Source organism: Amphibalanus amphitrite, unplaced genomic scaffold, assembly GCF_019059575.1.
Source record: "Amphibalanus amphitrite isolate SeventyFive unplaced genomic scaffold, NRLGWU_Aamphi_draft 000500F_arrow, whole genome shotgun sequence".
NCBI lineage: Eukaryota > Metazoa > Arthropoda > Thecostraca > Balanomorpha > Balanidae > Amphibalanus > Amphibalanus amphitrite.
In genome coordinates this window covers 265,630-280,229 of record NW_024881994.1, presented here as the reverse complement: position 1 = coordinate 280,229, position 14,600 = coordinate 265,630, and the positions used below count along the sequence as shown (strand labels likewise).

The following is a 14,600-nucleotide window of genomic DNA, read 5'->3' as shown; positions in this document are numbered from 1 at the left end:
CCAACCCTCTTCGCCGTCTGTGTTATGGAAAAGGCCCTCGCCTGGCCAGGGTTAACCCGCGCCCCACTGGGGGGCTATTCATAGCCCCCCTCCCGTTTTTCTGCAATAACTTCCAAACCACTTCAAGTATCGACGCCAAACATTCAGTACCTTCGGCGGCTACATTAATTTGACCCCTTGTGTCAAAATTTGAACTTCGTAGCTAATATAGGTCGGCCGGAAATGACGTCAGAGTGACGTCATGTTCGGCCAATTTCGACGCAAAACATTGAACCACGGTAATCGCTCCCAAGAGCTCAGTTTTTAAGCTAGATCCGATTTCTTTGCATGAGAGGACTCAGAATTGACTGCGCTATTAAACCGCTATCTTAGATTTTCAAAATTAAAAAATGAAAATTTTATATAATAATATTCCCAATTTATATCTTTATATTATTTCAAAAAATTTTGAGGTTTCGAAAAAACCGGAATATATGTGACAGAACGCATGCTTATGACTAGCTCTAGCAGGTTTTAGCTAAATATTTTCAAAAATGGCCAAGTTATACGCATTATTGCAAAACATTCACAATTATTAATTTTTAAAAACAATTTTTCAGTACGTATTTGACATCGTACACCAATATAAGTAGCACCATCGTGTTCCTGAGCTCAAACTGCATCTAATAGACACCATTTTTTGTTGAAAACATTTAAACTTCAAAATTTGACCTTTTTGACCTGAAAGTGACCTGACGCTAAGCTAAATTCGACTCAAAATGACCTCAAATGACACAGACGACATCAAATTCGAAATCTATGGCCTAAATGGACCATAAAACATGTGTCACGTGACCGACGCACGATATAATATTTCCGGGACCTGTGATGACCTGACCCTGACTTGAAAATCAAAGTACAAGTTTGGTACCCTCAAGGTATCTAGAGCATCTGTTCACGAGTGTGTAAACCAAAAATGAGCCTGATCTGACTTGTAAGACGGCGGCCAGAGCCCAAAATGTGAACAAGCCAAAATGCTAATAATTTTTACTTTGACCTGACCTGTGACGTCATTGGTGACCTCGAGGTCAATGAAATTAGGTTTCGATCGACAGTTTTTCCGGGGATATCAGACGCCGTTTGAATTTTGACGATCAGCCAAGTAGTTTCGGAGTTAGGAGGGGGAGGGGCTATGGAGAGCCCCCCCCCCCAGTAGGGCGTGTTATACGCAGACCCCAGTGGGGCGCGGGTTAAACATACAATTTGTAATAGTTATTTTGTACGTCTTTCTCTAAATGGATACATTTATATTATGCATATTCCTTTTTATTTATGCACCCTTTTGCTTAATTATCTCTGCAGACGTGTAAAAACTTGCATAGATATTTTCATATCAATAACAACTTCGTCAAAGCACTGAAAAAACTAAAAAAGATCCGATACCGAAATCTCTACATCTTTCTTTCTTTCTTTCTTTCTTTCTTTCTTTCTTTCTTTCTTTCTTTCTTTCTTTCTTTCTTTCTTTCTTTCTTTCTTTCTTTCTTTCTTTCTTTCTTTCTTTCTTTCTTACTTTCTCTCTCTCCCTTCTCTATCTCTCGTTCAATGGCTCTTAGCTAGTTCTGCTCTACGTGGCCGTTTCTGCTTACAGTGCATCGTACGCATCGTATGTAATCAGCCTTGAACCTACTCGTACTATTTATGAACGTTTAGGTAGACATTTCAAAGCGCACATTACACTTCCTTACATATTTCATATCCCAGTCACTTGATGTTGAAATGACGGAAAAAAGAAAAGGAATGTAATCTTGAAAACAAGAAGCTTCGGCCAGCCATGCTGGGGCCGTTCTCACATTAACGCAGCATCATTATTATACATCATTATTATACATTATACCATAATTATACCTATTCTCATTACAATGGAAAATCACGTGTATGGCTAGGTCTGTCTCTCGTAGTATGAAACGAACAAGAAAGATAACTGCTTATCACAAATAGGAAAACTGTATCGCCAAAACTTCGTGCGAGCACGTCTGGAACTACCACATTTCCTAGTTGCGCTACAGTGGATAGGAAGGCTGGGACCAAGATATCCAGATAGCTGTTGAAAAGATCTGAGCGATAACGTAAAAGCTGTCAGGTCGCCACATAGTAAACTGTACTCGGAAATGTGCGGTTTCCTGGCCACCGTCACAAAGGAACATTGTTTACCTATCTGTGACCTGTGACGTGACCTCGCAGTAATGCATGCTGAATAATCGGGACAGCATAATTCATTTTCCAGTCAACATGATTCAGTCGACAAATCAAGCTTAGTACCAGTAAAACGCCTTTTGGGCCAAGAACGAGCGAGCGAGATAGTGAGCCCTGCACGTGCGGAAGGGCGAGAGGGTACTTCCAACGGACTTGCGCAAAGACCCTTCTAACCGGTCGATAGCCGTGTGCCAAATTTGAACGCAATCGGCCCGGCCGTTCCTGAGATCTGGAAGCGGCATTCTGCACGTGCGCACGTGCAAACGGGGTCCAAACTGACTTTTGCACGGCACCCTACTAACTGGTCCCCAACCGTGTACCAAATGTGAGCGCAATCGGCCAAGCCGTTCTCGAGATCTGGGAGCGCCCCCTGCACGTGCGCACGTGCAGTAGCACCTTAACCGCAACACATGGGAATGCATTGTCTGGTGGGTGCCTACCTGTATGCCAAGTTTCAGCGAAATCGCCCCAGTAATTACCGAGTTAGCAAATTTGACACCTCTTATTGTTGTATTTTGCACGTGCACTGGGGGTGACCCACATGCATCGAGAGTATCCTATTTTTGGTAGAAGGGATGCTGCTACCCTACAAAAATTACCGCAAGTCAATCGCCCAAGCGGCTGCTGAGATATGAGCCTCTCAAAATCACTACTTTTGCAAAACAGCTTGAACACCCTTGACTTTTCACGTGGCACGTGCTACGACGGTCACTGAGGTGTATCAAAAGTAGTCAATTACGGGGTAGAAGGGATGGGGCTACCCAGCAAAAAAGACCGCAGGCCAATCGGTCCAGCGGTTGCTGAGATATAAGCCTCTCAAAATCGTTACAGGCCGGGCCGGGCCGGGCCGCTCATACTGAGATTTTTCCGTTATATTGACCAGTAAAGCGCCTTTTGGGCGAAGAACGAGCGAGCGAGATAGTGAGCCCTGCACGTGCAGAAGGGCGAGAGGGTACTTCCAACGGGCTTGTGCAAAGCACCCTTCTAACCGGTCGCTAGCGGTGTGCAAATTTGAACGCAATCGGCCCAGCCGTTGCTGAGATCTGGAAGCGGCATTCTGCACGTGCGCACGTGCAAACGGAGTCCAAAATGACTTTTGCACGGCACCCTACTAACCGGTCCCCAACCGTGTACCAAATTTGAGCGCAATCGGCCCAGCCGTTCTCGAGATCTGGAAACGCCCCCTGCACGTGCGCACGTGCAGTAGCACCCAAACCGCAACACATGGGAATGCATTGCGTGGTGGGTGCCTAGTTCCAAGTTTCAGCGAAATCGCCCCAGTAATTACCGAGTTACTGAAATGGGAACAAATTTGGCACCTCTTACTGTTGTATTTTGCACGTGCAGTGGGGGTGACTCACATAGATGAAGAGTGTCCGACCTTTGGTAGAAGGGATGCAGCTACCCTATAAAAATGACCGCAAGACAATCGCTCAAGCCGCTGCTGAGATATGGGCCTCTCAAAATCATTACTTTTGCAAAACTGCTTGAACACCCTTGACTTTTCGTGCCACGGCGGTCACTGAGATGTATCAAAAGTAGTCAATTACGGGGTAGAAGGGATGGGGCTACCCAGCAAAAAAGACCGCAGGCCATTCGGTCCAGTGGTTGCTGAAATATAAGCCTCTCAAAAGCGTTACAGGCCGGGCCGGGCCGGGCCGGGCCGGGCCGGGCCGGGCCGGGCCCCTCATACTGAGATTTTTCCGTTATATTGAAAAGACTTCGCTTCGCTCGCTGCGCTCGCTCGCTCGTAAAAAGACTCGCTTCGCTCGCTGCGCTCGCTCGCTCGTAATTATGTTGTTTCTCGTACCTTTGCAGTAATTGCACGTGTCATGACTCATATGCGTAATTATGGCGCGCTAATGCTTAAAAAGTTACTTCGTTCCACATGCTTAAAATCGAAATAATGCATGAATATATTTGTCTCACCTTATGCTACTGTATTCATTCGCTCAAAACATGTCCGTACTCAGCTGATGTTTCACGAGAAAATGCTCGCAAGACGATTCTTCAACGGGTTACTCGTACGTCACAACACCATCCAAAAGCTCACAACCTCCAAATTACATGACAAACTCCACATCCACATCATGGCCCTAAAGCTCCCAATAAAACTATATAGCTGGTGTCAAAACAACGTTTTTACACATCATGGCCCTACATACATGACTGCATGTTAAAACAGGGCCGTAAAACGTTGCTGTTGCAACACAGGATGCAAATATGAAATTAGTGCTTAACAGAACATGTCTAGGTACGCATTGTACTTACGTACATACTTACACAATGGTCACGTATGGATGGACTATTTTTAAGTGTCTCTTTGTTTATAAGTCCATTCATAGATAACATTAACTACCCGACGCGGTACTTCATGTTATCTGTGGTTCATTATGTCACACTAGGAAGGTAACTAAAACTACAGCACGTGATAAAATAAAGAGGAGGTAAGGGAAAATCAATGCTTTGAAACTGTTCAACGGTTGGTTAATATCTGGGGGTTAATATCATAGAGATATATATACATGGATATATAAGATATATATACATATACACATATGTATATATATATCTCTATGGTTAATATAGCATTTCAGGCGGTGCATCTCCAGCAAAATCTCCATAAGCACTAAATGTTCCTCTGCCTTGTGTGTTCCTTACAATGCCAAGCAATGTCGCAAAATACCTGAAGTTTCCCTATGTTCGAGTGCCGAAGCGAGCAAACATTTTAATTCTATTGCTGTTGTTATTGGTTTCAGCTGCTACTCTGTCTATACTATTCATATCTCATATGCATGTCAAAAATGGCACAAAGCCCAAACGGCAAACTGCGGTGCTTGTTCAAGAGTCTCAGTTCATGTTGCGTGACAACAAAACTGGCCGTCTTGTATGGGATATGAAGGAGATGAAACGCCTTCACGGCACCCGACGTCCTGTTCATACCACCAGTCGTATTCCAGCGATGGCAAAAATCGTCCAAAATAAGCGCAGTATGGGTGCTGAGCAAACAAATCAGGTGAAATTTGATAAATATTTCAAGATGGCTGACCCACGTCTGCCCCCACTATCGCCCAGCTGGCTGGCGGAAAGGGAGGCCGTCTTCGAGCAACGCTCTAACCGGATAGCGAACGTGTGCCGCGCCTACGACGTGCGCATCGGACGCGGCAACGTGACCAACCGGCCCGGCGTCGGGCCCGTGGAGCGCATCAACGGCGACCACTTCGTCTCGGTACCGTCGCTGAACGTGACCGCCTGCCTGCTGGCTAAGGTGGCGTCCACATCACTCCTCTCCACGCTGCTGAGGGTGACGGGGAAGGAGGTGCCGCAGTTGGAAGGTAACCGCACCAGTCTGCACGCGGCGGCCGGCGCGCTGCGGCTGCCACCCTCCCAGCTGGGCGCCATGCTGCACCGGTCGCTGACCGTGCTGCTGGTGCGCCACCCGCTGCGTCGACTGGTCGCCGCCTACCGCGACAAGATCGCCGGCCGACCCAACTGGCCGATGCTGCACCACTTTGAGTTTCTCAAGTTCGGCTCTGTGCCAAAGTCGCAGCTCGGTCGGGAGCTGCGCGACGCGGAGATGCAGGAGCACCGTCGCGAGGCGCTGAGCCGTGACGGTGTGCCCACGTTCGGTGAGTTCCTAGCGGTGGCGCTGCTGGGCGACCGGCCGCTGCGGGACGCCCACTGGGCGCCCTACTGGCGCTACTGCGCCCCCTGCCATGTCCGCTACCGCATGGTCGGCCAGCTGGAGACGGCCGGCGACGACCTGCGCTACCTGTGGCACGCGCTGCGCCTCTACTACTGGGTGCAGATCCCGTGGCTGCACCGCTCGCGGCCCGAGCAGCAGCCAGAGGAGGGCCTGCAGAACCTGGCCGACACCTACCTGCGGCCGCTCGAGCGGCCCATTATGATGGCCTTCAAACGAGAGTACAAACTCGACTTTGACCTGTTTGGATACGACTGGGCCGGTCTGATGAGGATGTCGGGACATTGTGTCATCGGAGATACAGGATGTGACCTGCTGTAATTGAGCGTTGATCTTTCGAGATCAATGCTCACCTTGATATACTACGCTTTAGGAATTAAACGTTATCAATCAAGATTGTCTGAATTATAATGATACCTTTCTTCACTGAAAGACTGCGTATGCTTGTGTCGTGTTAATGACTAAGAGTGATCTATGAGAAACATTGTCTGCTGAAAGAATATGAGCCAATGCAATGCAATGTGACGTGTAACCCTAATATTTAGCGAAGTGCTGTCTAGATGTATCGTATGCCAGTTTGTAATTAGCCTGCTCATTTGTTTGACGGCACGTTTTGCATTTGGTTTCCTTCTTTTCGTAGGCCACCAAAGCCTAGCTTTTAGTGTTTCGAAACCAGCCTTCGTCACTCGTCAGTGTACCTATATCTCTTGCCAGAGTTCGCTTGTGGTTCGGTAATGCAACGTTTCAACTGTGTCATCGGTTTAGTAAAGTTCTTGTGGTATACTCTGTCACATCTTTTCAGCTGATTTGTCATCTGCAAACACCATGTTTGAGATTTGAGCTCAGTTAACGGTTTGGTCCATAAAGGGCGAAACCGCTAAAATAGACGGATTTTGCCGAAACATTCTGCAATGCACTTTAAACGCAAACAATGTATGACATTTTTGGCTACCATCGTGTTTGTCATACCGAGACGCGTTGAACCAACTATAATTTGACCTTCAAAGGTCACCAAAAAATGTACCCTTAGATCATGTGATGACCCCTGGTGACCTGAAGTTTGGCCTGACCTTAGAAATGCCCGAAGTTTTTCAGTCATTATTTTTGACGCTCTTTCGAATGCCGCTTAGCGCGTGTCGCTACGTGGCCCGGGAGCCGAGTTAGACGAGGGCGTGAGCCCCCCCCCCCCCCAGCACGACACAGAAAAATCACATCAGACCACCAGCACGGCGCGGGTTAATCGGTCATCGGTCCATGTTGTGAAGCTGAATACAAATTACATGTTCTTTCATCGCTCTACCATAGCTACATAGATTAAAAGTTATTCTAAAACAAATTGTTGGTGAGCTTTCATGCTTTTATTGTAATTACCTGGTGACCTAGCCTTAGGTGATCTATGTATATTAACCCTCGCCCGCACATGCCATTTTCCCATCCTAGAACGCACATGGGGGGGGGGGGTGGTTGCCACCCCCCCGCGCCATTTCGTTCCTGTTGGAGATAGAGCTTAGCGGTAAGACCAAAAAGATTCTTTGGGAAGAGACGAATCCAATGATACCCAGTTTTACCTTCTCAGGTCAGTCATTGACCTTCCAGGTCAGGTCAAACTAAAAAATGTTGCTGTTTTGGGTCACCGTTGGATATCAAGTGCGCTGCTTATCAAATACCGATGACGATGCTGTTTTCTGGTGCCAAGCCAGCTAGAACCTCTTTGTCACACTACCCGACCAGAATTTTGCTGCTGAGGTCATTTCAGGTCAAGTTAGGTCAAGGTCAATTATATGTGTTTGTATGTCTGTGTGTGTCTGTGTGTATACTGATGTGTGCACCGATTGTTTTTGGGTCCATATTACATGAAATCATGATCTGAGAAGCTTTTACCAAAAATGCAGTCAAAAAACTTCACAAAAAAATAAATTCGGCTTGCCTAAAACGCAATTATCTTAGATGACCTAGGTTGACCTTGACCCTGACCTTGACCCCTGTACATCGTCGAACAACATGTTCCATGATAGGTGGGAGGTAAGACTGGCAAAAAAGGCCGAAATCAGGGTGTCAAAAGCTCACAAGGCCCATGGCAAACGCAAGATGTTGAGAATTGGCCATTTGGGTCATGACATGACCTGAGAAACAAGGTCATATCTCCGAAACCAAAAATCACAGAAACTTGAAATTTTCAGTGGACATCAAGAAAGGATAGAGGAGCAGCTATACGAAAAATCAGCTTTCTAGCTTTAAAAATGTTAAGTGCAGAGCAGAAAGACTACCTGGGGGGGGGTGGCAACCCCCCCCCCCATGTGCGGGCGAGGGTTAATATTTTTTTAAACTAATATTAGCCGTTTTCACGACGGCCATCTGGTACACATTTGGTGCAGATTAAGTGCAAATTTGGTCAAATTGGGTTCATTGTATTCCTTAAAAGTTGTTTGGCTTGGGTTGCACATATGCTTCTAGATCTCATTTGTCAAATTACCTTTAATTTGAAGAAGATGATATCTGAAAATTATCAGATAGTATCTTCCATTAAAACCATTTATAGGTAAACATGACACACTAAATCGGAAAAATGCACCTGTGACCCCTCTGTGTGCCCCTGAGGTCATCTCAGGTCATGAACGGTCACCAGCAGTTTTTTGGCTATAACTTTTGATAAAGACGTGCAAGAGCGATTAAAACACGTCAGATGTATTCAGCTCGACGATACGGATCGGCTGAAATGCAACATGACCCTTTCCGGTCAGGTCATGACCTTAACCCTAGAACGCCTAGGGGGGGTTATATCAACCCCCCCCCCCTGAGGTCTTTTCAAAGTGCACGCTAAACGGCTTGTCGTAGCGGGCTGAAATTTTCAATACCCTCTGGGGCAACCTTTGCGCATCTTTTGCCGAAAAAAAATTGATCGGGTCATGTCAGGTCACGGAGTTATGACGTCATAAGAGGTACAGCCTCCGGCCGGATTTTCACAAACTGAGTGCCAACGCCCGAGGTTTCCTGCCGGTGGTACGGACATCGGTTGATGGATCGTGATGAAACTTCCCATGCATGTTGGGGCAAGTATTGGCTATCATATGGTATAAGAAACTTGACCGGGTCAGGTCAGGTCACGGAGCTATGACGTCACAAGAGGAACAGCGTCCGGTACTATTTTTGAAAAGCGCCCGAACCACTATTTTGCTAATTCTTGTCACCTCAATGGGAATATGCAGCAATATTAGCTTCTATAGGGAGCAAATGGACCTCCCAAATCCAAAAATACAATCAGATTTCAAAAATTTAAATTTTGATTTTTCGAATTTCTGCCGCCGACTGTGACCTTGCCGACTTCCGGCGCCCCCAACGCGCCATTTTTAGAGCTAGGGAAACGAAATACATACCAAACGATAGAGAATTGATCAAGGAACACGATAGTGAAAGTTTCAAGTCGATATCTCGCACCGTTTTGCCGCAATCGCCGCCGAAAGTTGAAAAAAGTCTATTTTTCCGAAAATTTGACCTTTGACCGGTCAAAAGTAGGTCAAATGTTGACTTAGGACCAAAAAATATACCACCAATCGCGAGATCTCGTTGAGAGCAATCCGTTGGTTTTTTCCGCTAAGCTCTACGACCTTCCGTTTCGAAACGCCAGGGGGGGGGGGTCGTAACAACCCCCCCCCCCCCCCTGGTCGTTCGTGTTATGAGAAATGGCCTGGTCGTGCGAGGGTTAACCTGAGGTCAAATAATTTTCAAAATTACCATTCAAGGTCAACAAATGGTTCATTCGACGCGTCTCGACGAGAGAAACACGATGCTGCCAAAAATAATGTCGTGGCTCTCTTGAGTCAAAAGTTATTGACGAAAACCCATTTTCGTGAAAACTGCTATTTTTGCAGTTTCTGCCCTCTGAGTCTGAAGGCTAAACCGTTGACCTGAGGTAAAATCTGAGAATAATATTCAGAAAGTTCTGTAAAAGGGCTATCGAATGCGATTTTCCGCGGTGCTGTAGCTCTATTGGTTCCCGAGTTAGCCGTTGGCAGTTTCCAAAATTGTTGAATTGACCTACATTTGACCTTTGATGACCTCTGGCGACCTGACCTATGACCTGACCCAAAAATGGACCGAAGTGTTTCTGTCATTATTTTCGACGCTCTTTCGAATGCCGCTTACTGCGCGTCGCTACGTGGCCCAGGAGCCGAGTTAGATGGGTTGGGGGGGAGTGTTCAGACACCCCCGCCCCCGGCCCGGCGCGGAAGTCGCGGAGCACCGGCCCGGCGCGGGTTAACATCGGCATAATGATAACAATTATTATTATTGCATGCATATTTCTAATTTTTTTCTGTTAGGTTCGCCCTGGTGCGCCACAGAATTCCGACCCACCTCGATGGACAGGCCGACCAGCCTCGCAAACTGTCTCCCCAAGGACCGTTTGCGTTAGGGGCTAGGTACTCAGTCGGATAAAGGCGACTGTTCAGCGTTGGATAGGGGTGTTGGGGGGTTGAGGCGTGGATGAGAAGCTGCGCGTCCTGGTAATGAGCCAGAGGACTCGGAGGATAAAATATGTTTGGTAAAATAAGTATCTCACGCAAAACTATAATCCACTAACTAGCACATGGAGGCACAGTTGACAGAGCTGCTGCCACCTGGGGTCTTTAGAGACAGAAGTCACTTGGCTGTGCTGCCACCTGGGAGGAGAGGCAGAAGTGTCAGCAAGTCGAGTTATATTATGTATATCACGTGAAAATACCTACACACAAGTAGATGGGTGCCATGTATTTACATATCTATTATCTGTACACGCATATCTTCCTTTGAGCAGATGACTGGCAACAAATAGCGTCACAACTCTATGATTTTTGTCATGCAAATTTTGGGTGCGTATTATTTAGGCCAGAGTTCATAATGTTCAGGGCACGATGTGTCCAGTGTTGGAAATGGCCAGTGCCTTGAATTGGCCAGCGTTCATATTGTCCAGGGATTACATGGTCCAAATATGGCCAACTGGCTGCAGATAGGGTAAATTCAAAGAGGCCAGGGTTCATAATGTCCAGGGCACGATGTGTCCAGTGTTCGAAATGGCCAGGGTTCATAATGTCCAGGGCACGATGTGTCCAGTGCTCGAAATGGCCAGGGTTCATAATGTCCAGGGCACGATGTGTCCAGTGTTCAAAATGGCCAGTGCCTTGAATGGGCCAGAGTTCATAGTGTCCAGGGATTACATAGTCCACCCAACCCAACCAAACCTAATCTAACCTAACCTAACCTAACCTAATTTAACCTTCCTAACCTAACCTAACCTAACCTAACCTAACCTAACCTAACCTAACCTAACCTAACCTAACCTAAGGTAATGATATTTGCCTACCGGGGATAAGGAAATAGTTTCTCGCATGAATAGATTGCAAGCAATAGTAAATCAAATATTTTTAGGTTAAGTGGTTATGCATCAGGCTTCAGGCCTTCGGCCTGAAGCCAGATACATAACCACTTAACCTAAAAATATTTGATTTACTATTGCCTGTAATCTCTCCTGAGGCATTGCCTTCGGCACTGCACTGCTTTGCATTGAGCTGGTTCCGTGTTTTTACATAATGACGTCACTTTCAATGACTATGTAATCCCTGGACATTATGAACTCTGGCCCATTCAAGGCACTGGCCATTTTGAACACTGGACACATCGTGCCCTGGACATTATGAACCCTGGCCATTTCGAACACTGGACACATCGTGCCCTGGACATTATGAACCCTGGCCATTTCGAACACTGGACACATCGTGCCCTGGACATTATGAACCCTGGCCTCTTTGAATATACCCTATCTGCAGCCAGTTGGCCGCATTTGGACCATGCAATCCCTGGACATTATGAACTCTGGCCCATTCAAGGCACTGGCCATTTCGACACTGGGCATATCGTACCCTGGACATTATGAACCCTGGCCAGAATGAATGTTCCCCCCAAATTTTGCGAGCATCTTGTTTGGTGTATGTGTATACTGTGTAGGTATTGGTATGCGTGGGTAAGCGATATATTGTTATTATTATTATTATTAATATTATCATAATTATTCTTGTATTATGGCCTCCATACAACAATGACTATTCCGGTTACACAGTCATGATCACAAAGTGCTAAAGTGACAGGCACACATAACATCGCATCTTCATGGCAAAGTTCATGACGAGCACCTGCACAATAAACACAATTCGTAATCCCAAACCACTTTTTCTCAGTAACTACTGGCAGTACAGATGACTAGTTTTCAGAGTCACTGGAGCCCTGTTCCAGTGAGACACAGCGCGGAAATAAAAGAAAACTCGCGCTTTTTCTGTATGTACGCGCGGGACCTGAAGTAGGCTCGCGCGAGTCGTAGGTACGTGTGACTCTCCCGGTAACATCATGACGATAACACGATATCGATGACGATATCGATATCGATATCGATGACGATATCGCGAAGACACTTTGGCGCCTGACAGTTTTGCAAAATTCTATGAACCATCGCCAGGTCACTCTCAATGACAAGTTAAAATAATCATTTCTATGTATGCAGAAACAGTACACACATGTACTATTTCTTTATTTGATCATAAACTATGTTTTTTTTCAGATTGATACCTACCTACGTATCCCATCTCAATTGCGAGTATATGTTAACTGTTAATTATAGATATAAACTATATATACCATCCCGAAAAAATGATATTGCTTTGGTTTGCAGTGCGCCTAACCATAGAGAAGAGACAGAGAAAAAGGACTTCAGTATTTTGGTAATTTTGGCAGTCATTGTCGTATCGTTCTATAAGTGTGCCGACTGTCTAGATAAGCGCGACCCACAATCTGCCGCCGATCATTTTTCCGTTGGCTGTACAACACTCTGACTAAGAAGTAAGCATGGGAACGCTGAGCGCGTGCTGGGCGCGGCGTCGGAAGTCGACCAAATTATCCTCCAACCGAGTACAAAACCCGAGCCGGTGCCGAGCGGGCGCCATTCGCACCTGAGGTGTCGTGTCGTGTCCGTGTCATCCTCCGCCAACCGACCGACTCGACATGTCGCCCGCCGCCACCCTGCTGGTCCTGAGTCTGGCCGCGGCCGCCACCGCGCAGCTGGGCATCAACAGCCTGGGCGGCTTCCAGTCCGGCCTGGGCGGCAGCGCGTTCGGCTTCGGCGGCTCGAGCCCGTTCCTGCGCGGCAGGGCGTTCGGCGGCTCGCCGTTCTCCGGTGTCGGCGTGTCGCCGTTCTCGGCCGGCCTCGGCAGGTCGGCGTTCGGCGGCGGCTCGCTGCTCGGCGCCGGCGGGTTCCGCGGCTCTCCTCTGGGCGGCGGCCTGTTCAGCCCGCAGCGCATCGGGTCGCCGTTCGGAGTAGGCGGTTTCAACGGCCTCAACGCCCTCGGTGGAGGCGGCTTCTCCTCCTTCGGCTAGAGGTCTAGCAGACGGGATCGGTAGGCGGAGAGCCAGCAGCCTTCTATGTCGCGGTACGGGGCTGCTCCGCCGACGCCGGTAAGCCGACAGGTCACCAAGATCGACCTCATCTGAGCGCGACAAGGCAGAGAACGAATGTGTAAGCGGTGCACGGGCGCGCGCTCCTTGTCACATGGAGCACCAAAGGTGTGAATGGCTTCGATTTGTTAGTAATACATTGAATGCCCTGGATAGTGTGTTTGTGAGGATTTCCGGATGAAAAATCAAAACGGTTTGTGAGGAGGTGCTTGACGACATATGCATTAGTGATTAGAGTGACCGTTGATGGTTTGTTTTAGCGAAGGTCTTGTTAACCCGCGCCGGGCCGGTGCTCCGAGATTCCGCGCCGGGCCGGACACCTCCCCCCCCTCTTCTAACTCGACCCCTGGGCCACGTAGCGACACACGGTAAGCGGCGATTGAAAGAACGTCCAAAATAAGGACGAAAACACTTCGGCCATTTTTTGGTTCAGGTCAAAGGTCAGGTCACCAGAGGTCACCAAAGGTAAAATGTTGACTGTTTCAACATTTTGGAAACTGCCGACAGCTATCTCGGGAACCGATAGAGCTACAGCGCCGCGGAAAAGCGCATTCGATAGCCCTTTTACAGACCTTTCTGATTATTGCTCTCAGATTTGACCTCAGGTCAACGGTTTAGCCTCCAGAGGGCAAAAACAAAAAAAAAATCGTTTTTACGAAGAGCGTTTTTTCGGCAATAACTTTTGACTCAAAAGAGCCATGACATTACTTTTGCCCGCATCGTGTTCCTCCGTCAAGACGCGTCGAATGAACTATAAGTTGCCCTTGAAAGGTCAACTTGAAAATTTGACCTCAGGTCAAGGTCATGACCTGACCGGAAAAGGTCATGTTGCATATCAGTCGATCCGCAACGTCGAGCCGAACACATCTAAGGCGTTTCAGCGCTCTAGCACGCCTCTATCAGAAGTTATTAGCGAAAAACTGTTAGATTCTGTTCGTGACCTGAGATGACCTCGGGGACATAACGAGGAGTCACAGTTGACATTTTCCGGTTCAGTGTGTGAATTTCACCCACATCTTGATGTTTGAGAGTGTCTAGAATAGCGTTCGTGCAAAACAGACGCTTTTCAATTTTCTCCCATTGAATTATAATGGAGAGGCCGCAAAATTTACCTGACCTTAGGTCACTGATATCAAAATTCCGAGACATACATTTCAAAGATAATGTTGCTCTAATCAATCGCTGAAAG

The 14,600-nt window shown here is 47.3% G+C and overlaps 1 protein-coding gene across 1 annotated transcript; it reads left to right on the top strand.

Moving 5' to 3' along the window:
- Positions 1 to 5,272: 5,272 nt before the first annotated feature.
- Positions 5,273 to 6,256, top strand: LOC122392771 (carbohydrate sulfotransferase 12-like). The gene has a single exon (XM_043388035.1). It carries the CDS (start codon positions 5,273 to 5,275, stop codon positions 6,254 to 6,256), a length of 984 nt encoding a protein of 327 aa, XP_043243970.1.
- The last annotated feature ends 8,344 nt before the right edge of the window (positions 6,257 to 14,600 follow it).